We start from the raw sequence: 27,510 nt of genomic DNA on the forward strand, positions 1-27,510 counted from the left end.
GTTTTTGAGCTGTAATAATAATATAGGTCTCTTTGAAACTTGCACTTTCCATCAGATTTTTTTTTTAATGGCAGCAGCTCCTGATTTTACTTCATGCCCATGAAACAATTTCTGACACTGACAACTGAAACGAAGGGAGGAATATTTTAGTGCTTCTGTATACTGTATCCTTTAGCTGTTGCAGGTGTTCTGGCATGTTGGAGTCAGGAATAATAAACTAAGATCAGTGTGAATATAGACTAAAATAGTAAGGGTGAGTCAGTGAACTTCAGGATTTTGAACAAACATCCCACGTTTGATTTTTGTCAGTAATTGCAATGATTGCTTCTGGCCTCTAATGTGGCCTTTTGTTGTAACATCAGCAGTATAATTTCTCTGAAATAACTTTAAATAAATAAAGTTAACACATAAACAATATAGCAAATATGCAAATCTTCAGCTAAAAGGAAGAGATTAGGCTGTAGAATAACTGTGTTGATGCAAGAGCAAATTGTTGCCACTATTTTTCTGTACTATTAGGGACAATAATTAGCAGTTTGTGAGGCAACCTGGTATTCAAAGATGGACATACCTGTGGTCTCACTTGGCACACTTTTGTTCTTATGACACTTCTCAGATCCTAAGAACCATATTTGCCAGTTCAAAGTGTTACACATCCCAAGCACTAATGTAAGGGGAAAAAAGTGCCCCCTCACGGAGAGACCTTACAGGAACAGTTGTTCCTCTAAGATTTTTGTTGGATTTTTTTTCTGAACAAATTGAGTAGTGGCTTGTGCCTTTTTTAAAATTAATTGTCTACTTTAAACTACTCGTAACGGTAGGTTTTGCCTTTAATTAATCTGGATTTAAACCTTCATTTAATATAGGTTTCAATATAGATTCTCAAGCTTCTCTCTAAAAATCAAGTAAAAAGCTTCCTTTTTGTCAGCCTCAAGGGAGGCTATAATACCCTTTTCTCTGTATTGGAACTGTACCATGTAATGTGACTGAACTGAAGCATCTCGTGGTATCTTTGAGAGCATATCACAGTATCTTAGAGTTAGAATTACTGTCTGTATTGGTATTTGTGCTGTTGTCTATGTAGCAGCTGTCTTAGAGTGACATTGACTTGGACCTGAAATGAAGGAGCTGCTGTTTCTTGTAGCATTCTTACTCCATTGACCTAATAGGGTGCATCCATGAGGATTGCATGTTTGAACACCTGTGGAAATAAACTGGTCTCCTCCTTCTTCTGTCCTCTGCCTTTTGGAATAACCAATACAATCAAGTTTAAGGTACACCTGTCAGCTTTACAGAAACAAAAGGAACCCCTTCTTTTCATTGGGCTTCACATCAGTCGAAGAATATGGTGAAGGTTCCTTGGATGTGACGTTCACTTCCAGCCCCACCTCTCTCTTTCATTATCTGCATACATTTTTCTGTCCTAACAGCAGGATGAGAATCAGACAGAAATACATTGTTTTGGGCTAAAGTAAGTTCTGCAAGCAGCACTACTGAGCAAGGGCTAGTTAGTCTTTGTTGTCTCTTTTTTTGACACATTCCATAAAAGTTCAAGTTAATTTGGGAATATGCAGAAGAGGCATATTCCAAGGGGAATTTTATAAAACACTTCTGTGAGAAATTGTAAGAATGATAAAAGGAGGAGAGGACAGGGAACAAAATAAGATTAAATGGATTTGAAGTCATAAATAAAAAAAGCAAACTCTTTATCAGCAGGTAGAATGATATCCCCTTCAATTTGATTTTAAAAGACATAGCCAAAATACAGATGTTTCATCTTAAAAAGAAATAAATGAGTGACAGTTCTTACAGACAAATGTGTTTGTTGCTCAGAAGTTTCTGTTGTGGTATTCTTTTCAGCCAAGGAGTATAGTCTTTACTGTATATTTGTTTTGAAAGAATATAGGAACATTTTTCTCAGATCTGTGCAGCATCACCACAGCTGCCTAGGTATCACATACTGCTGTGTGCTTCTGCAAAGCTGTGGGTTTTTTTAATTAATGGTATGGTGAAAATTCTGTGGCACAAAGACCAGCTATGAGATCGGTGTGGCTGATGTATAAGTGTATCCACATTTCCTTCATGAGAAGCATGAGCTGCCTTGCATGTTTTAGGATTTTTATTTGAGAGTGAATTCAGTAATGTTGTATATCTAAAGGAAGAATATTCTACAAAAGGTACCCTGAAAATGTTGGTGGCTGAGGTGGTCTGCTGTATAGTGGTGAGAACACCTAGAATCAGAATGTTTTGCTCCTCATGGAAAAAAATGCAAAATTCTTTATTGTAAGTCCTTCTGTTCCTACCAAGGAGGTTCAGGGGAGTAGAGACAGAGTGGGCTAGGGAAGTTTTTACACAATATTTTTATTATTTACTATTTGTACTGTAAATTTCTAAATAGTAGAATTAACTTGGGGTAAAAGAAGTCAGTTCTACTTCAATCTTCAGACCATTCTGTCTCTGGTTGGCTGTTATTAAGCCTGGGAAAATGTTCCATCCTATTATGCAGAGGAGAAAGGAAACTGGATTGCTGTTCATAGTCCATTCATTGATAACAGGATGGTATGAGATGGATGCTGTCTTATGGTCAAATTGATAGTCTGGTTAGTACATACAAGAGAATTTGTGGTGTATGTTTTTTCTCTTTGGAGCACTTCAGAACAGAAGAAATATTGTAAGATTAGGGATTACCATGTGATTGTTATTATTAGTAATAGTAGTATTAGTGTGTACATTAATGATAACAAAGCCATCCTTGAGTTTACAAAACACTGAACTTGATGATTGCTTAATGCCCGGCTGTGATTTGCTGCCTTTTTACCTTTCATTGTCTATTTTGTGTGTAGCTGTCACTTTCAAAAGGCTGTTTTGAGAGGCATGTTGATAACTTTATTGTATTAATGTCATCAGTTGCACAAACACTGATATTTACAGGTAAAGTTAGTTCATTAGAACCAGATGTATGCGCTCATAAAATGATTTCTTTTAAATTATGTTGGCAGTATGCCAAAAGATTATAAGACTTTGGGAAATTAATCTGCTGCCAATTACATGTATTTATAATACTACACAAGTGTCTAAAACATCAAATTGTTGATGTTAGTTCTGTTAAAATTACTTTTATAGTAATCAGACTTCTAGTGTCTGATTGTTGGTTCCCTGTTAAGGTCAGGAGCAACATGGAGATTCTAGGTTATAGTGATTTAAATTTTCTTGAAATAATTTGATACGTAGAATTTATTACATATCATTCTATATTCATATGAATGTGATGTTGACTACCAATACAAACATCTTTGGTATTTGTTTAATAAGTAAGATTACTTCAGGTCTAGCTTTCTCTTCTGTTGCTGCTAGTATTTTGTTCTGGAACAACCAAACACGCACATTCAGGGCTGGTTGGCAACTGTCTTCTGTCAGGACAGCAAAAACCATGGGAAGGTACTCTTTGGTGTAATATATGCAGTTTATAACAGGTTTATTTTTCTATAAAAGTAGTTAAAATAATCTAGGCTTTTGATGAACAGGTGTTTAGTTAAAAGGCACACATTAAAGCTGGAAAGTAACTTCATAGCTTTCACCAGCTCTCTAAGGAAAAAAAGTAATTTTCAAGCAGAGGACACAAAAATGTCTTTGCCTATTGGGAGAGCCTACTGGAGGCTCCTTTTAGCATGAAAGCGTGTCTTTGGGAAAGCCATATAAAATAATGCTACCCACTAATTCTGTACATGCATAGGTAGCATAAATATTCATGTGATGCCCTTTACCAAGAATGTGTTTTAAGAGAACCGAATTTGTGCCTCAGGTACATTGTTGTGAAAATAATAGGAACTGGATCAATATCTTGTAGTTCACAGGTAATAAAATGATGTCTGTGCAAAGGAGTGTGACAATGCAGCTCACTCGAGGGTAAAACTTTCTAGCAATACTGGAATTTGAGAAGGGCCTGGCTACCTGGGTGCACCTGCCACGGATCTTGACTGGTACTGTTGGGATCAGCTCCTGGACCCTCTGCAGCCTCCTTCTTAACTAGGACCATATTTACTAATGTGCTTGTCCTGCCATGACTTAGGGCTTTTTTAAACTGGGGAGCTGGGGATGGAGCTGCAGGTGTCCTCCTGTGTGCTGGGCTGTTTCCCCTGCTCTGTTGGTGCAGAGGCCCAGGGTTAGGGCAGACAGGCTCAGCCTCATCTGCTTTCTTGTTATCTGTGCAGCTGCTGCCCAGCCTCAGCTGCCACCTTCTGGGCCTGTGCCCTGCCTGGGTACCTGCTCCTGCCTTGGTGGGATCGCCTGTGGGGGTCCTGCTGCCAGAATCGTTTCCTGTCTTCCTGCCCAGCCAGTTACAGGTCACACATGGGGGATGTCCCTTGCAGACTCAGCTTTATTCTGGGCTGTACTTTTATTTTTATTTGGACTTCAAGTAGCTCCAAGTCAAATAATAAATGCTAGCCAACAGAATTGTGGGGATTCATACTGATAATTTTCCTTTGCTTTTGGAGTCAGACTATACACTGCAACTGGGGAATAGGAGACTCCTATTGAGGAAGAGAAATTGTTTCAGGAGTGTTCAGCCTCCAGTCTAATATATTTTTCCTACTGCAGATAGCGCTTCTGGGTTCATTATAGCTTACTCTCACAAGTCTCAAGGCTGTTGTGCTTTCCAATGTAAAGCAGATTGATGCTGGCACATTTTTTCTATTTTAATTTTACAAAGTTGTCACACTGAAACTGTGCCTCATATTGGAAGCGCTTTGAAGTGAAGAGATAAACAAAGAGCTAAAATAAAATTAAAAAGGAGTATGAACAACATTTCATCTTGGTTTGTCTTTTTTAAGAATCAGCTGAATGGATGTAGTACCCTTGTGCCACTGTAGTAAGTCTGCAAACATTAGCAGATCAATCTAAATTGAGTTAGTGTGTATGCAGTAAGCAGAAACAGGTGAAAATTAGGTTATCTGTGCCCAACTCTTTCTATTTGCTATGAACAGTGAGATATAAACTAAGTTTTTAGATGTGATTAGGTTTTGTTTATTTTTGGAGAGGGGCAGAGGCAGAACATGTGCTGTACCTACCATAGTTATTAAACCAAGAAACTATATAAAAGTCACGAGCTCAGTTGTGACATTTGCAGGTAAAGGTAGAAAGCCCTCCTATAAATAAATCAGAAATGAGTCCAGGAGAAAAACCAGCAGTAGTCCTTGGTACATTTCAGTTTTATCTCTGTAAAACAAAAGCCAGGAATTTTATGTCCCTTCACTAAGAAACCCGCCCAAAAAAGTAATTGTCTTTGTCTGTGTCAGAAATGCCAACCAATTTATAATCTGAAGTATGGTTTATAACTTCACTTTTTTTAGTTTGTTGACTCCCAAAAACTTTCCAGTGAAGGCATATCATATGCTAGATCTTCACAGTTTCTTTTTATGATGTTCTAAAAGTAGTCAAGGAATTTAGAGGTCTGTTGACCACAAATTGAAGTAGTTGTCTGCAGCAATAAAATAAAAAATACCAGTAGCAAATATACTCTTACTGTTACAACTCTTGGGTGCACAATTACTGTTAATCTTCAATTGAAAGGGGAATGACAAGTCTTTTTCCCCAGATCAGTTTTGAAATCATATAATGTGTAACAGCTTTTAAATCTGTATGGAAGCCTTTTGTTCACATTAATGCACCTCTCCTTACTGGTGAGAAGCAGCAATTGCACAAGCAAGTGTGATTTCTCCAAAGGGGCAGGGTGAGGTCCTCTCCCAACACCAGTCTTACCTGTGCAGGAGTGGCTTGTGTTCCCCTTTCCCAGCAGAAAGGTAGTTGCCATTTTTTTTTTCCTGTGCCATTCAGTATCATCACCAGTGCAGGATACAGGTAAAAATCTAGGAGACACAGCTGTGAGCTTCCACTTTGAAACTACTTGCTTCTAGAATCCAGCATTTATTTTTCAAACTGGACCTTATCTGTGTCCTGAATTATGTTTTAAGTCTCTAAAAATCAATCCACTTGCAGAACTGGAAACCTAGTCTTGTCTTTTCCAGTAGTGTCAACAGGCTCGTGAGCACTAGTCTTCACGCACTCTTACCTAAAAACTTCTATGCCTGTTCAGCCTGGATGCCAAAGAATCAAAGGATCCTCTTACTAGACACTGCTAATGTTTTCTTTTTCAGAGGTTCCCTATCACTCATGTTTACCAGACAATAAAATAAATGTTAGCAAGCTCACAAAGTATTATTAACTTATATTAATGACTTCAAAAATCGTTTCCCAGCACTATTTGCTGAAGCCATGTGAAATGCTGGTAGCCTTTCCTGTATTTTCCTGCATTTTGCCCTTAGGTTTTCTGGCATTCAGCATCATTGTGCTTATTTTGCCTTCAAGAGAATTGAGAGGATGAATAGAATTTACTGTGAATGTTCAGCTTCTTTCTGTCAGACCAAACTTCAAGGTCTACTGCTGTTTCTGTGTCATCCCTCACTTCAAAGGTATCTGCCCTTTGACTTTTAAGCTGAGCTGTTGTTGTTGGGGCCCCTTTGGGTTGCCTGAGGCTATCAGATGTCCAAATAGCCATAACAACAGAAATAATATTTGCTTTCATATGCTAAACAGTTCCTGTCTGATTGTTACCAGTATGTTAGACAGTTCAGACTTAAGGAAAAAAACAAACAAAAATAAGCTGTTCTGTCTTTATTTCAGTTTGTAGTCAGCTCCCTCAATCCTTCTGTTTGTGTTTTCCAGACTTGATGGTACTTTTAGGTGTTGCAGTTGGATACAGCTATGGGGATACTTGCACAAAGGAAACAAATTAATTTTTAGTCCAGATCAAGCGTAATTATACCTGAAAGTATTCTCTTTGGGTTTCTGTTTTAAGTTCTGGTGAGCATTCACTGTCTGAACTTGTCTCTATTGAAATTTGTAACCATTTAAACAGGAAAGGGTTATTTGCTGGGAGAGGATAGAGCAAATAGAAAGCCTTATCTCTGTCCTCTTAGAACCTGGACTCCTTCTGTGCTCACGACACTGTGCTGTAGTCAGTTCATGCTTGAGGAAACTGTTCAGACTAGTTTCTGAGCTAGAGTTCAGCTCCCCAGGCCCCTGTATTTGTGATCTCCAGGCTTGATCACTTCATTACCATTGTACAGGAGTGAATGTAAATTGCGGAAGCTCTGAGTAGCTTAAAATGCAGCAGTACATCAGTTTAGCAACACAGAGCAGTATTACCCTGTTATTTCACTGTTTTGTTTCATGTATCCAGTAGTTTCTGTTAAAATATTAAGCCTAATTCACAGTGCTTTTTTTTTGGTAGAAATTTAAAGCCCTGCATGAGATTATGCAGAGACACTTGAAAAAATGCCATTCCCTCCATGATCTTCTTTTCTACTGGGGGCAACTTTTGTCTAAGATGTATTGCTCTTGCCTGCAGGTTGTATCAGCTCCTGGACTATTAAGCTCATTTTCAGAAGAAAGCAGTGAATGCTTCCTTCGGTTGCTTTTGAATTTGGTAAAGCTCATCTCTGAATGAGAGGCTTTTCTTTGGGAAGTCTACCTTGTTCTTTCCTTCACAAAGTAACTCATTGAAGCTATTTCTTTCTACCTTTTCTTTCCAGAAGAAAAGGTAAAGTCTTTACTTGTGAGTACCCAGAATGCTTTACAGTAATGTGGAGCTGTTAAATATGCAGATCAGTAGTGCTCAATATAAGAAAGATGCAATCAAACTCTTGTAGCTTACAGTGCTTTGGGTTATTATAACGCAATTATAAAATCTTCAGAAAAAAAGCTTTGCTGTTCTATGTGATAGCAGAAGAAACTTGACTTTACAAAATGCTTTTAAATTTGTTTTTCTAAATAGTAAATTTTGATGAACTTGGCATAGGTAGTAGGAGTGAGACAAATAAAAAAAATCTATAAACCCACACCCTTACCCCCAGCATGCTGCCAATCTCCCTGGATTTCTGGTTGTGAAGTATTGCTAATTACCATCTGACCTGGATAAGTAACATTGAATTTCTTCATAAGTAATAGTATTTGAAATGTTTCACTGGTATATAAAACTGTACTGTGTTTTGTATCTAGGCATATTGTACTGAAGTTTTAAAGCTTAAATAATTCACATGTATAAAAACTTTGTTAACTTTTCAGGACACTCAAATTTTCTGTCAACACATTTCTTAAAACTAAGGGAACTGTAAATTAAGGAAATACTCATGTTTAAATCAATCTGGCTTCATATGTCTTAGCTGAGAAGCCTCACAAAGAACTGAGATGTACTGAACCTTGTCACTCGTGCATCTGTCACATTCCTCACTTTGTCGTAACTGACCTTGGCCCTCTCAGGTAGCCAGACTTGATTTATTCTGCTGTTCAGTGCCATACTTTTGGTTTCCAAGTTCTGAGGAACTGGGAACAAGAGAACTTTTTTGTCTCAGAGTATAGTTTCTCTGTGTATCTGAAACCAGCTTGAGCATCTTGTGTGGAGAGGTTAGGAAATGGTAGAGCTTCTCAAAGACATGCAGGGAGATAGGTTATAGCTATTTCTTTCCACTTTGTGGCAAACACTTATTTACTAAATATGTCTCCATGACATTTTTGTCCTAGGAAAGAATTTATATTATTGAGAATGTTTATTTTAAAATAGGAATAAACAAAAATTGGGAATTTTGCTGAAAGGCCTTTTTATTACCAAGAGTTCTGTTGGTATACCTTCCCTGTATTTTTCTCAAAAGCAAGGAAACAGGCATTGAATTGAAACAGTATGTTTATCCAGGAGCACATGCAAGAAATAGGACAATTGGTATCTGCTGCTTTGTGTCTTTTGGAGAGTTACTCATTTGTGCACATTACCTGTTGTGCTCACCTAAGCAACAGCAATGTCTTCTCTGACCTTTGTTCCTGTAATTAGAGATGCTTCTATTAGTCAACAACTATAGTACAATCAAGTCCACCTGTAACCTTTAAAAAGCTGTTTCTGGTGATAATAACTTTGTAGTGTGAAACTGAAGTTACCCATGGGATTTTGTTTGCTTATTCTCTTCAAATAATTAAAAAAATAAGGTGGTTGTGAGAGTCCCCATCATAATCTGATTAGTAGATACAACTGTGCTCATTAAAATGTCTTGAGCTTAATTAATCTGTAAGGTCTTATAATTGCTGTTCTATTTTATTCACAGCAAATATGCTGATATATCTTTGCTTAAGATATTTTCTTTACACAGCTTCCTTACAGTTGTGTGATAAATCCTGTCTTTTTACACTGCAATTTTTAGTGCTGTCAAGTTATTTACTAACCAGTGCTGTTATTTCAATAGGTAGTTAATAATTAACATGGAACTGGATCATTTTATGAAAGGTTATTTTATGATGACTTTTAAAAACCCTAGGAGATGTTGAAAATACCATTATGCTTCATAAGGATTTATTGGAAATAACAATATACTCTCAGGTGATCTGTCTCTAGTCTAAATTGCCTGCTAGGTTTAAGATAAGCCAGTGATAGTAATGTCTTGGCTCACAGGAGTCAACTCAGGTTTATTAATAATATTCACTCATAGATTCAGGATAACACTGTGCCTCTACTTTCAGATCCTAAAACAAGGTTTTGTATACAGTTCGGCAGAATTAAAATGCTACACAGTTGCCTTAATTTCCACTGAGAATTGGGATTGAGATCAAGGGGTTTATGTAGGACAGCATGTTTTCTCCCATTTGGATGCAAGCAACTCAATTCTTTGAAGAGACTTAGACAACATTTTAACCCTTATTTACTTGTTTGGTGCTCTGTAGGTTAAGATGTTCTCATGGTCTCTTACACAAATCCTGAGAATAGATGGCTAATTTTTTTCTCTGACGAATTATTTTTTAAAATTTGGGTTAAAGTGTGGCAACAGAGAAATTTAGAGTATGTCTAGTCTAGGGTTTGCCTGTCAAATAGAGTCTGGGCAAGACGAATTTGTGTTCTATTTTCCTTTTGCTGTCATGTATTTTCCTCACCAGAGTGTTGGAGAGATTCATTGAGAATGAAGATGGGCAATTTGGTTTGTAGAACGCCCAGAGCCAAGGAGAGAATTTTTCAAGATAATTCCTTCCTGTACTGAGATATATTGGGAAACCTCCATATTATCTTTGTGACCAGATAAGATTTTTGGAAGAACTTCATCTCCAACTTTATCATTCACATATGCACACGCAGGTGTATTGTTATATATGAAAGTACAAATATAAAAAGTTTATTCTGAGACTTTAACATCTCAAAGCATATGGAACAAATGGTTAAATATAATGATGTCTGCAGGACAATATACTGTTAGTCATTGATTCAGTAAGTTGCTTAGACTGGAGGAAACTGGTAAATCTTAAATTAACTCAATGTGTGAATCTTTTGCAAAGTAAATAAATTTGCAGCCCACAAAGTGAAGAAGGAATACTTAACTCCCTGCAGGAATGAAAGTGCCTTTGATCTAAACAGGCAATGTAATTCTTAGTACCTTGTATTCAAGGGCTGCATTCCAAGCTGAGGAAGCTCTATGCTAATCACATACTGTGGTTCCCTGGGACATTGTGGAAGCATTTTGGGAAAATACTGGATGAGTGATCTCTGAGAGCATTCAATTCCTTGTTATGCTGTAGATTGGCTCTTTCATGGGACCTGGATATTGGACTTATGTGAAGATTCTAATTTCCTGAAGTAACGGAGAACATGTTTTCTACTTTGACTTTTTAGTGAAATATTTCCCTTGTAACATTTAACATTCCTTTTTAGTGTTTTTCCTTTCAGGCAGAGTGCAGCAGAAGCTAAAATTCAGTATCTCTTATTTCCACCATATTTTCAAAAAATTAATTGCCTCATCCTTTGATATCCATGTGAATTGCTAATGAGTCTGTATACTACAATTAGACAGAAGAGGGGTCTGTGTCTATTGCATTAGTACTTAAGAGGCATTAATCATATATTGAGAGATGGGTCTGGAAGTTTGGTGTTCATGTTCTTTAATGGCTTTTGTAATGTTAGTTCAGCCATTGACAAGGACACACAATAAGGGATGCACTCCTCATACCCCTGGAGAAAAAGTTTTAAGTTATCCTTGTATGCTTCTGTTTATTTCACAGAATGGGCTCTGCCAGTTTTTTCATGTTCTTGTGCTTAATATGGCTTGGTCTATGTTTCTGAGACACCTGGGGCTTTGACTGTTTATACTGTTGGCCACTGTATTGTGCAGACGTGCCTGTGCATTCTGGAGTACAGGAAATGCTGTAGCTGTTCTACAGAGATTTAGTCAAAGCTAAAAAAAGTCATCTAACTGTGCCATCTGTCTTGTGGCTCTCCCATCTATGCAGTCTTCAGCCTCCAGCATTACTTGCACATGGAATCACATCCTGATTGTTGTCTCTCTAGCTTTGCAGTGAGGGTGCTCTAAATATTCATAATGTTATGTCTATATCATTATTAGAAATCCTGGGCTTTAAGCACACTGTCATCCATTGTTCAGTAAACACAATTACATTGCCCTATCGTTCATCTCTAATGAATCCATGCTAATTGATTAATCAGTACTGTTGCTCCACTATGATAATCCCATATGAGGAATAGTAGTAATGTAACTAGCAATTACTAACATACATTGCACACTGAGGAAAACTTAACATAATGCACTGTAATAATAATACATAATGCACAGGGCAAATGCAGATCAGCAGGAGCAGAGCAGTGCCCCAGGTAGGCCTTGTGTTCTGTGGCACAGCTTTGTGTTTTGGGAGGGGAGGTGGCCAGGTGGGCCAGATTGCAGCGGTCTTTGGGTGTGTGACATGGGGATTACTGGTACAGGGAATATTCAGACTATCCCCAATGAGTGGGGTGTTACAAAGAGACATGTCTGAGAAGATGGGGCAATCTTTTTCATGGTTTCCTCTGGTGTTGGTTGCTGAGGTGACTGCCTTCTTGGCTTAAATATAGCTATGGCTGCAACTGCTGAAGTAAAAGAAAAAGCATTCTTATACCATTGCAGCATTTTACTGATGTTACTGTTCCAAAGCAATGAGCAGAAATTTGTGATCGGAGTCAAAGTTTAATGTTGGTTAATGGTAACAATGTGGTTATCCTTGCTGTTACAGAATCAATGGATCTATGGATTCCTGCTGACCAACCTAGCCTGTTTTAAGGCAACTCATACGTGCCATTAATAAAGGGAATTAATGGCAAAATATCAAATGCAATCTTTAATGAAGACCTATTTCAACTTTGAAAATGATTTCGAGTTTTAAATTTTGGAAACCCCTGTTGTTCACTCCCACTGTCATTGATGGTGGTGAAGACACGTGTAATTTTAATTTTGATAAAAAGACAGGTGAAGTCAGTAAAGAATTTATTGCAAGGAATAGAGATGCAAGGTTAAAGTATCACTTGTGGATTGAGCACTTAAATAATACACATTTTTTAGAAGCCTTTCAGATAATACTGAGGACACATTGTTGTAACAAAAGCTGAAAGTTTCGATTCAGTAGTGCAATTACATTTGTAAAGTTTTCTTTATTGTGCATTAGGTTTGTGGGATTTTCTTTTTAAGTGTTCGGTATTAGTATCTTTATATGGCAGGAATCAAATTCAGATTTTATTTATTGGAGAAGTAGGGATTTGTCATCATACATAATACTGTCTAGACAAGATTTAGATGTCCTCTAAGTACTACTTTTATGAGGAAGATGTCTTGATGAAATGCATAGTGGGTTGAGAGATTTTCTTTCTTTACTTTAAAAAATGAATACAAGCAGCTTTTCTCTAAACAAAGAAGAAATTAATCAAAATGCAGCTTTGTAGTTTGCAAATCTCTTGTGAAATATTTTGTCAATTAAAGATCTTGGGAGGCTTCAAGCAGTGAGTCAAGTCAGGAAAGGTCATGCTGGTGTTCTCTTGGTCTGAGAAAATTCGGTAGATTTTCTTGTAGAAACATTAATTTCTTTCCTGTTTTTTTGCAGTATTAATTGCCCAGTGGCAGTTTCCAACCAAAAGAAGGGATTAGTGTGCATTTGTGGAGCTAATGATAGTGCATTTTAAATTATGCTTGTTGCCATGGGAATAATTGCTTACAAATAATTTATATAGTAACTCAGATGTCCAAAGTTTGTGCACCTTTTTTAAGCATAAGTTTTTGTCTCCAAATGGATGATACAGAAAAAATCACAAATTTTAGCTTGAAAACCTGCTTCTTTTTAGAAGTTTTTCCTTCCTTTACTTACTACTTTCCTTACTGCCTTGCACTGTTGACACCACTGCTAAATATTCTTTATAAATAAAGGCCACACATGTATTTCTGGACAGTAAGTCCTTAAAATATGAAAGTATAATAAAAACACTACAAGGTAAATAAAATAAAAATATTAATGTCCTAGCAGATAGATAGGAGGCCAAAATATTTCAAGTGCTCCTAAGCATGGCTTAGTTCAAATTAATAATCTTGCTGAGATGCAAATACTACAGACTCAGGCACAAAGTCCTCTTGATATTGCTCTGTAGTGTCTCTGTAGGCTTGCAGTGCAGGCAGAGAGCTCATATGCAATTAAAACCAGCATGATAAATGTGGAGAGAGCTAATAAACATATCCTCTTTTTTAAAGGTGTCAGTGATCATCTGGCTGGCCAGTTGACTGCATCCTTGAGATAATTACTCCAATATTGACAGCTCTGAAAAGTTGTCAACGTATACCGTATTACTTATGTTTCCAGTAGTTTTTTGGTTGTTGTTGGTGTGTGGGCTGTTTGGTTTGGGGTTTTTTTTCACCCTTACTGGAACATTTCCATTTATTTTAAGAATTGGTTCTTGGCCAGTAGAGGTGCCAAATCCTAATGTTTATCAATATACCATCAATGCTTTTAAAAGCAGCTTTCTGCTGTTTTGGAAAAGGCATTGCTCACACCTCAGCCTAGAAATTGTTAAAAATGTTGGGCCTAAGTCCAGTGTTTTATGTGTAGGAAAGCTGCTTCTGGAGACTTAACTGAGGTATTCTTTCACATTTTTCTTTTTCTCTCCGCCCTTCACAAATTGAAGTACCTAGGTACTCTAACTGCACCACTTCCTTCCCTTCACCCGTGCAAAACAACTGCCAAGGAAGATGTGTACTCTCCAGTACTGTTTTAACTAGTGGGTTTTTTCCCTCAATGATAGAGAAGCTTTTCATATGAGGATTCGTGGAGTTCTCTTGCCAACATCATATGTAACAATTTTGATCCCCAGGCCTAAAGTAATCCTTGGTCCTCTTAAAAATAAGTAACTTAATGTTTGTGTAGGACTTTAAGAAAGAGAGCATTGCTTTTTCCAATCAGAGAATGCTGCTCTAGAGGAGCTTTCTGCTGCTAGAATTTTAAACTATTAGACTGAAACAAATTTGGAGGAGGTATAGCAAGAAAGGTGAGGGAGAACATTTTGAAGGTTGATGTTGGCAAGGTGTGTTTTACATGCAGAAGTTGAATGTGTCCAGAAGAGCTCAGTGGGACTGCAGAGGAGGGAACCTGGCTGGTGTAGCTTGTAACCCTGAAGAGCTGAAACTCCTGTGGTTTTGGCTCCTGCTGATTCTGGTGCTCCCTGGGAGCTGTGTTTGACACTAACAATATCTTCCTGATGTAGAAGGCAGGGACTCCAAGGAGTCTGCTGGCTTGGGGCCAGTAGTAGTTAGGAGGGTAGATGAGGTTGCCTACTATGCTTAATCTAGGAGCAGGGTACCCCTTCCCTGGTGTCGTGGGCTCAGCACATCCTGTTTGCTACTGAGAATTTACCCTCATGTTATTCTGACTGAAGTTGCTGACCACTGAGTTAAAGCATAAGCAATAACTTTGAAAATGTGTGTCTGTGTGTGTGTGTGATGTCCCTGTCCCACTCTTCCTAAAGATACTGAGCACTTCCCTTGGACTACACATGTGATAAAGTTGCTCTGAATCTGCCTCAGTGCCAACCCAGCCAGAGTACTTGGATGTGCTGTGGAGGGGGATTTCAGGCAGCTCAGGGTTTGCACTGGACAGAGTCTGTAATCCACCAGTGCAGTCCAGCTGTAATGACAACCCCCAGCAGAGAGTTTTAACAAATAATTTGGGGGAACAATTTCTTAGTCCAGACTAATTCTCAGGAGAGTGTCCATTTAGGCCCTTGGTTTAAAATAACTTTTTACATGCTAAGATCACAACTCACTATTCAATATAAAAAACCTCACAATATTCAAGAAATCCATTTGTAGTTGAGGGGAAAAATATTGCTGTTGTGGTTCCTGAAACTGTCATGTAATTGCTAAAAGCCGTACTATATTATGGCTTCTCTTTGTGCTCTGCTAATTAAACATGAATCCACTTGGATGTTATTAAAAATATCTGAAGACATACAGCTATTCTTATGTTGAAAAATATCTTTTACCAGTCCAGTTGAATACATTTCAATTGACAAGATTGAAAGAGGGTGTGTGATTCTTATTTTCATGATAGTTGACTGCCTAAAAATCATCTTTAGCAAGTGATTAATTGCATTTGTAGATACAGCACAATTGCATCAATTATCCATTTCAAATTAATTTCATTCTGAATAGCTGAGAGGATGATGTAGTTTAATCAGTAAGTGAAATGGAAGTATTGTAAGCTGTTTAGAAATACTTCCCACGTTCTATGGCACAGTGATTTCAATCAAGCCGACCACTGGAAAAATAAGAAATACACAGTAACAAACATTAATACTTTTCCTTCAGTTTAGCAGCATTTTGTTAGCTTCCTTTGCATTGGTTTCCACCCTTGATATATTGATATTAGCAGTACAGTGTGCCTTTATATTTTATTATCCTTATTTAGAAGGGAAAAAGGAAAGCTATGTTAAATTAAAAAATTAATCTGGAAATCTTTTGAGCCATTGTTATGCATGCCTTTGCAATACTAAACCATTCTTGCATGTATTTTAGGAAGTGGTTTTGGGTGTTTTGTAAAGCTGTGTGAACTTGAAGATTGGAAGTTAGTCTGTTATTACCTTGGTAATGAAAGATTAGCTGAGCAAATGAAACGCAGATGTTTACACCAACTTCATACTTAATACTGTGAACAGCACCCAAAATACAAGGTGTGTCCAGCACAGTTGCTCACCACCCACTGACTGATGTTCAGTCTGATCACTGAGTAATGATTGGCCTCTCTCAGCTCGCCCCACTTTATGTCCTGGCCATGATGTTCTAGGCCATGGAGTATCCCCTTGGCCAGCTGGGATCAGCTGTGCCAGCTGTGCTCCCTCATGGCTTCTGCTGCACCCCGTCTCTGGCAGAGCACGGGAAACTGAAGTGTCCTTGACTTGGGGTAAGCACTACCCTGTAACAACCAAACTAACAGTATTTATCAACATTATTCTCCTACTAAATCCCAGACATAGTACTGTGCCAGGTAGTGGGAAGAAAATTAATTACGTCCAGTCCAAACCAAGATTTCTCAGTTACAGAAGGTTTTTCCTATGCAGAGGTGTTACTGCTGCAGTTATAGTACAGGTCTCTGCTTACTGGAAGCTTGTTATCTATTTCACTTGCCAGATTGTTCCCGGGCCTAGGGATAACCTGACTGTACATGGAAAGTAATAAAGATAAGATAAATGTTTTCTTTATGAAGGGTTTTAGTGCCACACCTTCAATTAGGCCCATTGTGACTTTAAGGCTAAATGGAGGAAGAGAGATACTGATTTTCAGTCTGAAATATTTTGAAAGCTTGTGGTGTGCTGCATTCTTTTTGCAAACTGAGGCTGACAAGTGTGGTTGAATGAAGTTTCTTAGCCATTTCAGGAACACACAACTTACATTTTGTCCCAACAGACCAAGTGAGCCACAGAGAAACCATTTGGGCCTCATGTACAGGTGGCGAAAACTTGAAAACAGCATAGAGTGTTACTGCTGGACATTACAGCAAGATATGTATAATTTTGGTTGAGATAGGGTTATCATATTTTAACATGTGCTTTTATTTTACATATTATTATTGAACAACAAGGGGTCTTTCCGTGAGTTACGTGGTCTTCTGTATGCAATGTCAAGTATTGCATTTGTTGTTCTAGGTAAAGGTAAACAACTTTATAACACAGGCTAATTGGTTTGGGAATATTTATGAAAGTGTTGATTTTTAAAGCTAAATATAGTGCTATGGCTTTTTAGACTCATTCTGGCTGTCAGAAATGCTCACATGATCCTGAAAGTGTTGCTAAAAATGTTCAATTTTTAAATACGGTAATTAAAATTGTCTGTTGTGAGAGCAATAGATGAGACATTTCCTGCATTTGTAAACTAAGCATCCCGTTCACCCCCAGGTTTCCTTGCATCTCACTGTTTATGTTGGTAGGATCTGAACTCTTACTGAACCTTCTTGGAAGAAGGTTTGCTGTTGGCCAAGTAGGGAGAGGGAACTCTGCAGCCTGCCACCCTGCTCCATGACCTGCTCTTTGATTTGGATACTTTTCCTTTGTTTTAGAGAGGCCCTCAGGGAATACAGTACTGGAAACTGGAACTTCAGACACACATTTTCACTTTTAACTTTGCCATTAGAAGAAAGTCTTAGCTAAAGATACTTTCCCTTGGGTATACAGACTGTTTGAGTCTTAATTTGAGCAGATATGTGTATTTCTTCTCTTAATAGATCTTACTTATTTCCTTCAAATTGATTGCTAGTGTTTGATGACCATTTTATCCTCCAAGTGTATCCTGAACTCAGTATTTTCTCCAACTCTTTATTTAGAGTCCTTTTTCTCTAAATGTATCTATTTTGAGATGATTTTTCTCATGTTGGTTATTGTATAATAAGTTTTTTTCAAAGAAGATAGGATGGTTTTTGCTACATAGCTTTCCTAAAAATGATGTATTAGCAATTTTATGCTGCCCAAAAACTTACTTATCTTAAGAATGAATTGTGTTCTAAACCTACCAGAGAGACTTGAAGTGATTTAGGGCCCTTCTATAGCCACTGGTTGCCTGTGAATATTTCTAAAGTTTTCTTGCTGAGCCAGGTGTTGTAGTCTGCTCTTGCTTGAATGTGCAGACTTCAGCTGCAGAAGAACCTCAAAAAAAGATTTGTTTTCAACTAAAATGGAATTCAAAACTACACTCTAGCCAGAGTCACTCTAGCAAGAGTTTAGGTAGAAAACAGATGTAGTGCAGTTTTTTTGAAGATACCAAAATCCAGAATTTTTTGGGTTTGCAATGATAGTAGAGAAAACAGAGCAGTGGGACTGGTGGGCAGCCTGGCTGTTTGGGCAGGCACTGCTGGGTTGGCTGCTCAGGGCTGCACCCTTTCTTTGTAATACAAACGATTGGTTTCACCATTTTCAGTCAATTCTGTCTCTCTGTGTCTCTTTTTCTAGTCAAAAATGGATCCTTTCATGTCTCTGTCCAAAAGTGGCACTATTGCTTTTCCCCTCTGATATTTTGTGGGTTTTATGAAATAAGCCTTTTCAAAAATTAAAGAAAAAACTATAGACTTGGTCATACTCCCTAAGCTCAAAAAGACCATGACTGACTGCATCATATTTATTGCTGGGGCTAACATATGCCCATGCTGACTGTTGAATTGAGATGAGTGGATGTTCACAAAGTAGAAAATGTCTCTACTGGTATGTGCTCTGTCACTCGTTCTACTGCCTCATGTACATGTTTACCTAACTTGAGAGCTGTCACATAATGAATACAAGACTCTTCCTAGCATTTGGGTTGCAGTTGTTTGCAGAGGGCTATTATTTAATAGAATCACTCTCTTCTGCTTACCCTTAATTTGAAGGACATGCTTTTAGTAGCACTAAAAAGAATTGCTTAATTCAAATTATCCCTATGTAAATAAATTAAAAAACTTCCACTGTTCTTAGATGCATATGCTTCCTTGGCTTTTGTTTTTACCACACCATTTTGCATTTTATTCCTATGTCCTAAATGAAAACTGCAATTCTGTCACTGTAAATCTGTTACAGTGTCAGCTGAATCTGAGTCAAGGTTTGTTAGCCAGTGTCCTTAATTCTGCTACTATTGAGACACCGACAATCAGTCTTCAAAAACTGAACAAAAGATTGAGCATTTTTGTGTGTATTGAATAATTGTCTTTTGACAGTGTCTTTAATTTGGATTTTTGGTTTGCTATTATTCTGCTTGTTTGTCAGGAGATGATCTGTTTATATTTACTGTGTTTCTAATGTAATGCTCAAGTATGAAAGGAATTTGTCCATTTATAGTGATTGTTACGTGACTGGAGCTCTAATGTCATTCTTAGAGAGCTCACTTATAATGTCAGTGTTATGATTCATGTTTCCTTGATCAGTTAAGCCTTTAAATATATCTGGCTTTGTGTTTATTGACTTGAGCATGTGATAATCTGTGATATGTGGGAGCACTATATTCCTGCAAATCTAAACAGTCAGTAGTGTACAGGATGGAGGCTCTGACACTGAACTTTTTCTGAAATCCTTCAGCACACTTCTCTCCAGTCAGGAGAGGATAACTTTTCTTTAGAAGCTTTCCCTTAAATTTAAACAAACAAAACCCTCACACCACAATAAACAAACAAACACACCAATGTAAATAAACAAAAACAAACCATAAACAAAAGAAACAGAAAAGGCAAGCCGTAAGTGTTATGGACTCCAGACTTCATTCTGTAATTCCTCACAGAAGTTTTATCTGGTGGAAAGATGAGAATGTGGGCATGTATGACTGTCAGGTGCCTCACACAGTTACCCCATTATTTTCTGGCACAGGAATGATTATGCCTTGAAGCATATGAGACATGTTTATAAATCTGTATTTGAGAACCTCTTCCAAAGGTCTGATACCTCTAGTATCTATAACAATCCTCTTATCCAGCTTCAAGGTACTTTCTGCTTGTCTGGCCTTTGCCATCTTTCTTCTGTAAGGACCTCTTACTTATCTTGGAGTGTAACCTTGCTCTTAGCAATGTTGTGCTGTGCCACAAAGCAAATTGAAGTATGGTATTATACTTGTTGATCAAAAATTTTTTCTTTCTGGTCAAGAAATACGTGAATCAGTCAACAGAAACAAGATATGAGATTGTGTTCTGAACATCAGTATTTATCATTGCTGGGAAATCTATTTCCCAAGAAATAGGAGACAGAGGACAAACATGGATGTAGTCTCACCACAGCAAAAACAACAGTAACCAGAAGCCCAGAAAGAGAGCAATAGTGTAGCTTTTGTAGGCTGCAAGGGAGCCTTTACATGGCAAAACAGTTCTGAGGCATGAGTAGCATGTTCTCTGTCATGTACTCTGTTGCAGCCAGTGTCTGGGAGAAAAGGGTCTAGTTAATCACAACCCTGAATCTGCTCACAGTGTGACTATATTTAACTTCCCATGAAGAGGAGCCTTTGTAACACCAGTGTTGAGAGTATTATTGTTAAACAGTTTGCCTGCTTTCCAGCTGCTACCTAAACACTTTTTTTAAAGCTTTTGTCAAGATAAAGCCTTAACATAGGAAGGCTGTGTGTCTGTTTTCTGTTGGTAATGCACTGCTTGAAGTCGAACTCTTGATTTACGAGATTAGTATGGAATATACTTCACATAACAAGAATTGTTCCTTGACATGTGGTTCCACCATGAAAAGTTATTGGAAGAAATGGCACATACTCAATACACAGCTTTTAAAAGTGGTTCTTCATTAGTGACAGAAGTTCACTTTTAGTGAACTATATTGGTCTTGCAGTTGAAGCCAAGTCCATTGGCTTCTGCTCTAATTAACACACAAAGAGCATCACCACTGATATTGTAGGTTCAAAAGCAGCATGTGAGCCAATAGGGATCCAGCTTGGTTTATATCTCAAGGGTTTGCTTGCAAAGCTGCTCATGATTTTGAAGTGCAAGTCAACCCACACATTCCCTCAACTCTCTCGATATTTATAAATATAAGTTCTACAAATCTTTGAGGGACTGGAAACACCAAACCTTTAATGCTGTCTTTTGAATAGAACCATCTTTTGAGAGAAGCTGGAACTTCTAATAACCACTGTAGAATTTTTATAGAAAATTAAATTACCTATCTAATTGGCTTTGTTCTTTGAAATTAATTTATAGCATTGCTACCTTTTGCCTTGAGACAACTTAATATGGCAAGTGTATACACTGGAAAACTGTACCACTGCAACAACAAAAAAAATAATGATTAACTTTAGCCTTTATCTAGTTAAGATCAGGCTCTGTATTGAATTCTCTTAGTGTGTTGACAGCTGAAGATTTATGTCTTCCAGGTCTATTCCTGTTGCAGAGTTGACAGAAGTGACCTCTCCAAAAAAGGTCTTTGTTACAGATTTTGCTCTGTTTACATTATTGCTATAAGGGTTGGGATGAAGTACAGTATGTTAAAGCTAATACATCACCTGCTGACAGTAGCCTTATCTCATTGGTAACTATTTCTCTCTCCCAGTATGAAAAAAATGCAAACATTGAGTGCAAGGATCACAAAAAGAAAGTTAAATAATAATTTTGAAGCACTTTAGCATTGGTGTCTGGACTCTGTGTACACTGTATTTTTGTGTCTTGATTGTACAAATGGCTGCATAATTTCTTTTTCTGGGAAGCTACTCTGAAAATATGTCTTTGCCAGATAAACACTGCCAAGGGATAGAGCATTAAAAAAAAGCTGTTGGGTTTACTCAAGGTCTGTGTGATCTCTTGGGAGAGAGGAGGCGGCTCAGAGTGGGAGAGAATGGCATTCAGGTTAGATAGGCAGAGAAGTAAAGCAGTACAGTTTTGTAACATTAGGTAGTACAATGTTAAGCTTCTCCAATGGCTGGGTGGTGGGCTTCACACGAGGAGAAGGACTTCAGATACCCTCCTGTTTCTCCAAGTGCTGTGTCACAGGTGCTCCATCCAGAATGGGATTTCAGTCCTCACTGTCGGTGAGATGATGTTATTTTATGACTGACTTTCGCTTCCAAATACAGACTTAAAAACACAAACACAGCATTGTTCTCTGTGCATAATTATCTACATCGTTTCAATATGCGCTTTGAAATCTCTCAACAGGGTGCTTCCCAGGCATCCTTTCAGGATGGGGAGATGAACCTCACTGGACCCACAGAACAGCTGTTGGCTCAGAGGGCCCGGCTCCCTAGCAGGTAGGAACATCTGTTTGGTGCTGGCTCAAGTGTGATTTATCAATTTATCAGTACAAGACTGATTTCTCATTCCAGCTACACCTCTGATTCTGCCCTGTGCTTCTCATCACTGTGATCTCTTCCTCTTCCTGCCTTTCCCGCCCTAAAATTGCATTCGATTCACATAGCAGAGCACATATTTGAGCATGACAACAATCTCTTACCTTCACCGATGAATATGAATGCTTTTTTTGTGCTGTTTGTAATATAAGAGTAAGGGAGAAATCTGAGTTTCTGTTTTTATTCAGTCCTGGAAGTGTTTCATGTCTTCGGATAGAGAATTTTCTTAAATGATATATTGTATCTCAATAAATAACTATTTAACTGAACCATATAATCCTAAAATTACCTTCTTCAGTTTAAGTGTCACCTCCAGTATTGAGTGGTAAGGTTATTACTTTGCTATGTCTTGTAGTAGATTTTGTATCTGGTTTTATACACAGTGTAAACTATTGCTAATATTTGCAATATTTCCCTGTGCATTCCTTCAGTAGAGAAGTCAGGTGGAATAAATCTTTGTCTTCTCTTCATTTATAACAAATTAAAGATGGCCTGTGCTGTTGTATCTGAATGTGGTCATGGTCCCATAGACATTTTGGGGAATAACTTTTATTTTAACCAGTCTAAATTTTGAACAACATTTAGGTAAATATATAATCTGCATTGGAAACCAGTGGAATAAAACTTAAAAGCTGCATAGCCGAAACAAGAGGAGAGGAAATTAGGTGTTCTCAAGAGGTTTAGTAATGAATAACAATGTTTGTTGCTCCTGAAATCAAAGTGAAAATTCTAAATGACTGAAATGAAATTGAAAAATAATGGTTTTGTAGATAGCATTTGTTACACCATATTATCAAGCCAGGGTGCCAGAGTCTCAGAGAGTAAGTTGGTCAGATCCTCAGTGGTGGTGTTGGAGTGTTTTCATATTGCTGTTTTTCTATCTCATCATTAGCTTAAATTTCAGTTTTGACTGGTGATTCAGGTCATACAGAAGTCATCTTTTTGAGTAGGTAGAGAAATTCAATACTTTGTCCAGTATCTTGTGCTTGTTTCAGAACTTGAGATATGTATAGCACATTGTATAATTAAATTAAGAAGTGTTACATGACAAACTTCTATGTGACAGCTAAAATGTGAAAAATTAATCTGTTTCGATTTTAATGATGGCAGATAGTCATTTGCTATAATTCTGCAGCTTATAGTTGTTTGTCAAAACAGTGTAAGATAAAACTCATGAAATAAACAGTATCTGCATGCCTTAATCTTAGAGCATTTATCCTTGCAAACATCTGAGAAAAAAACAAGTCTTAATATTCCCAGTTTATCTACATGGGGTCTGGGAAAGAGGCATAAATATGTACCCCATGCCTGTGGGGAAGTTTGCAAGAGCAGGCACTCAGAACATTGCTGGTGATCTGGGCCATGCCAGGATTTGTGTAGAAGGGTCACCTTTCCTTTCCCAGCACATCAAAAATTTGTTTTTTCCTTACAAGGGAATTAATTTCTCAGTTTTTCTTGTTCTTTGAGTCAGAATTTCAGTAATTGAATGGGCAGTTTTATCATCCTGATACAGTTGTTTTTCAACTCAATCTGTCTGGGTTTTTTCCTCCCTCTTGGAGGCCTCCTTGTCACCCAGTGCCTATACCATTTTGTTGTTCCTTCTCCTGCCTGCCAATACTGATACATATTTTTAGAATGGTCTCCTGATGAAAAGGAACTTGAGTGCTTTTCCAGCTTTCCCTGCACCTGCCGGGCCTCTAAGTTACACGCCTGCTGATTAGTGTTCATCATGCAGGTATAGAACTTAGTTTAGTCACTAATGCATATTTTCTGTTCGTGGCATGTTGCTAAAGACTTCTACAGCTTGTTTCACCTGAAGTAATTATTATGCATCACCAAATATATGCACTCATTTGCCTCTTGATCCGTTAATTTGTAATGGGGATTAATCAAGCTCTCTGCACACTCTGTTCGTATTTACTGTTTTCCTTATGCCTTTACTGGGATGTTTTAGACTATCTAAGTCCTCGTAGGAATTTTCTGAGAGCATATTATTGCTTATCGAGTTAAACATTTCATTGCTTGCATATGGGATTCTTCAGAAGAAGGTTATGATAGTTATTTGCTTCATAAGTGGGTGGCTATTGGAATCATTGACAATGACAAAACCCCTTGTGATACTTTTCAGAGGTATTCAGTTTTCTGAAGCCACTAGGTCTTCTGTGGCATGTCACAAGCCAGGCAAGAATAAGCTTAGGTTTCTGTAGATCTCTTACAGTTTTTGCTGAATTCTGCAAACTGTCTTCATGTTGGAGCACAGAAGGAAAAGTGATAAAGAATATAGATTGGGACCCACTTTATTGATACTGGAGTGTCAATCAAGTGTTGAACAGATAGGAAGCAGAGGGAAAGCTGGCCAGAACAGGGTATTCCCAAGAATTTTTTTGCATTGGTAATAGTTTTTTTTTCTTTTTTTGAGATGAATTGTCTTAATCCAGGTTGAGATTGCATTGTCTGAAAAATATTGCCCAAAACCAACATAGCAAATGAAAATCAAAACAAAATGGAAAGGAACAGTTTTTTGTAGAGTCGCAGTAGAATAATTCTACCACAATATGCCTTGTTTGTGGTTCCTGTGTCCTGAGGAGATTTTAAAAAACACTGTAGTGTCTGCAAGAATTGAGATGGGTACTGTGAGGAAATTTTAATCAAAATTGTGAATTATATTGGAATATTTGTAAAATATTCCACTTTCTTCAAACAGTGAACATAAGTGAAATTCTGAACACAGCATTTTGTAAAGCAAAGTTAGTTTATAGCTCTGTGACATTCACAGGAATTGCAGTCAAAGAATTTAAATTTTATAACAATGATTTGATTTTTGTTTGGCTTTTTTCTTGTAAGTCAAGTTTTTTAAACTGTTTTTCCAAAAGTGTTTTCATTAGGAGTAGAAGGTTTATAAAGGGAAATAATGAGTCACTAGAGACCATCTGTCTGTCTCAATTATCTTTATTTGATTGACTGTAAGTAAGGAAGGTTTTATTAATAAAACAATATTAAATAATAAAACTATTTTTTTCCACAAGCAGTAAAACAAGCATCTTAATATCTAATTTGTCTTCTTTCTGAAAGAGGGTCATACTCATAATTCTGATTTACTCAGGTATTTTTATTGTTGAATTTTGAAGTCATTAGGGCCATAAGGGACCACCAGCTCATTAACCCTTCATTTAAATCTGCCACATCAAGAGATGTTAATAAAGGTAGTATTTCAGCCTAATTGTGAGCTACCCCATGCTGTGGACAAGGCTGTGGAAGAAACTGCTGGCCCTGCTGCTTTCCCTGCTTTCCTTCCCGTCACTGAGTTTAGTGAGCTTTAATGCTTGAGCAAAATAGCAGCTCATCACCTGAGAGAATGATCTGAGCCCTCTCATCAGAGCACCAACCTGTCTGAGGTCAGAGTCCCTTTCTAACTGCAGCCAATAATGGGTATTTCAGAGGGAAGCAGAGAAAAGGAGTACCGTGATTAATATTTCATGATTGAGAAGCCTAGTCTGTTGAACTTTAAGATCCAGACTTGGATTGTTTTATATTCCTCACTCAAACAGGAAAACTCTTTGATTTGAAGAAAGTCAGTTCACTGGTTTAAGTAGGTAAAATCAGTTGCACATGGAGTAAATGAGTATCAGTATGGAGGGGTTTTGGCTCCTCTACTTGGAAGTTAATGGGAAGTCCCTTTGCCTGGATTCTCTTAAAACATTTCATTGTGGTACTGGGAAAATTTTCAGGACTGTATCTCTTGAGAGTCTGAAAATTTTAATTTGACATTTTGAGAGTTGAACTTTACTATAGGAGAGACTTAAAACATTGGGTCATTGGAATGGTTTTTAATGGAATAAATAATGACAATCCTCTTGGCTTTTTTTATTGCTTATTTGTGAGTAAAGATGATGTTCAGGGTAAAGGAAGCCAAGCTGATTTCATCAGTGTATAAAATTTTGTATTTCTCTGTGCCTTTTTTCATGTTCTCTATTAGTTCTGAAAGTTTTTCATACTAAGAACAGGGCCTTGATGCTCTATAGATGGTCAGGTATATATTTGTCACAATATTTAGCACAGAATTCCTTAGGACACTGTACATGGGAGTACTGGTTTGGAAAAGCCTGCTTTTCTCAGTAGAAACTACTGTGTTAAGGAACAGTAAACATGAATCTGCTTGGAAATGGATGTTTAGCTTAATAGCAGTGGATTAGTTGGAACGCAAAGGGTAATTTATGCATAGATAATTCATTACGTGTTTTCATTATGTTCGCTTTTGCTGTCTTCTCACTTCTTTTTAGCAGAGGTCAGGGTCAGTTCCTTGGTTTAAGCACTGTAGATACATAATTAAAGTGTAGCTGAAGCATTTTTTCCTTCTCTGTGTTTTCCTATTTTTAACCCACTGTGTCTTTCATTAGTCTAACAACAGAGAATTGGAACAATTTGATTTAAAGAAAAAAAGACACAAAGCCCCAGTGCTTGCAGGCTGTCTGATTTCTCTCTAAAACTTCAGAGTTAATCTTGTGAGAACTAATTTTAGCATGAAAAAAAAGTCTGTAACAACTAGATTAATGCATTTTAGTTTTGATTTGTTTCCTCTTCAAACCTGAAACTGGAAGATTGTGACATTATTTCATAGTAAATATTTGAACTTTGTGGATAGCTTGTTTAGTGTTGTGTAGAATGGAGCAGCTGCTGCTGATTCTTGTCTCTTATAAGAGTGACCAGTTTCCTTAACTGTACCTGGAAAACTTATCCTTGCCTGCACACTGAGTTGCTTTTTCTTCTCCCTTTAGGGCTCTCTATCCCTATTTAGATATTGTTTCAATTTTCATCATTTGAGTGTGTTCACACTACGTAACATCTTGAGTTCCAGCTCCTTCTTCAGGGCTTTCAAGACATTTCCATCAAAGGTTTTAGCATCTAGTTGAAAAGAAGGAAGGAAATACATGAAAGAGGGGTAGGAGGTGGGTGGGAGGTGGGCAATCAAACAGGTTTAGTTTAGTTTACCTCTCTGGTAGCCTTCTCTGGATGAATGGGGACAAATACTTTATTACCATCAGTAACTGTACTGGTTTAGTATGTGAAAAAAAGTGGATGGCAGAGATATCACCCTCTTTATTTGGATAAATGTGTGCATTTTTCCTCTTTAAAATGCACTGTAGGAATTTGACATCTCCTGTAGGCCTGTGCTCTCCACCAAACATCAACAGCTTTTGTCGATGGATGCTCTGTGTGCTGGACTGGCAGCATTGGAGGAAGAGGCCGGAACTGGAGGTGGAAGTGAAGAACAAGCAAGGAGATACAGCTTAATAACTACATCTGTGAGCTCTCTACATCTGACTGACATTTA

General features: G+C 37.6%; 1 protein-coding gene across 5 annotated transcripts in view; it reads left to right on the plus strand.

Moving 5' to 3' along the window:
- The window catches only part of PARD3B (par-3 family cell polarity regulator beta), a 393,890-nt gene that overhangs the window by 141,687 nt on the left and 224,693 nt on the right, over positions 1–27,510 (plus strand). For all 5 annotated transcript variants that reach the window (XM_058839501.1, XM_058839502.1, XM_058839498.1 and 2 more), the window contains exon 5: positions 21,988–22,079. In XM_058839501.1, the coding sequence (XP_058695484.1) occupies positions 21,988–22,079 (92 nt within the window). The remainder of the gene's footprint in view (positions 1–21,987; positions 22,080–27,510) is intronic.

This window comes from Poecile atricapillus, chromosome 5 (genome assembly GCF_030490865.1).
Source record: "Poecile atricapillus isolate bPoeAtr1 chromosome 5, bPoeAtr1.hap1, whole genome shotgun sequence".
NCBI classification, from domain to species: domain Eukaryota; kingdom Metazoa; phylum Chordata; class Aves; order Passeriformes; family Paridae; genus Poecile; species Poecile atricapillus.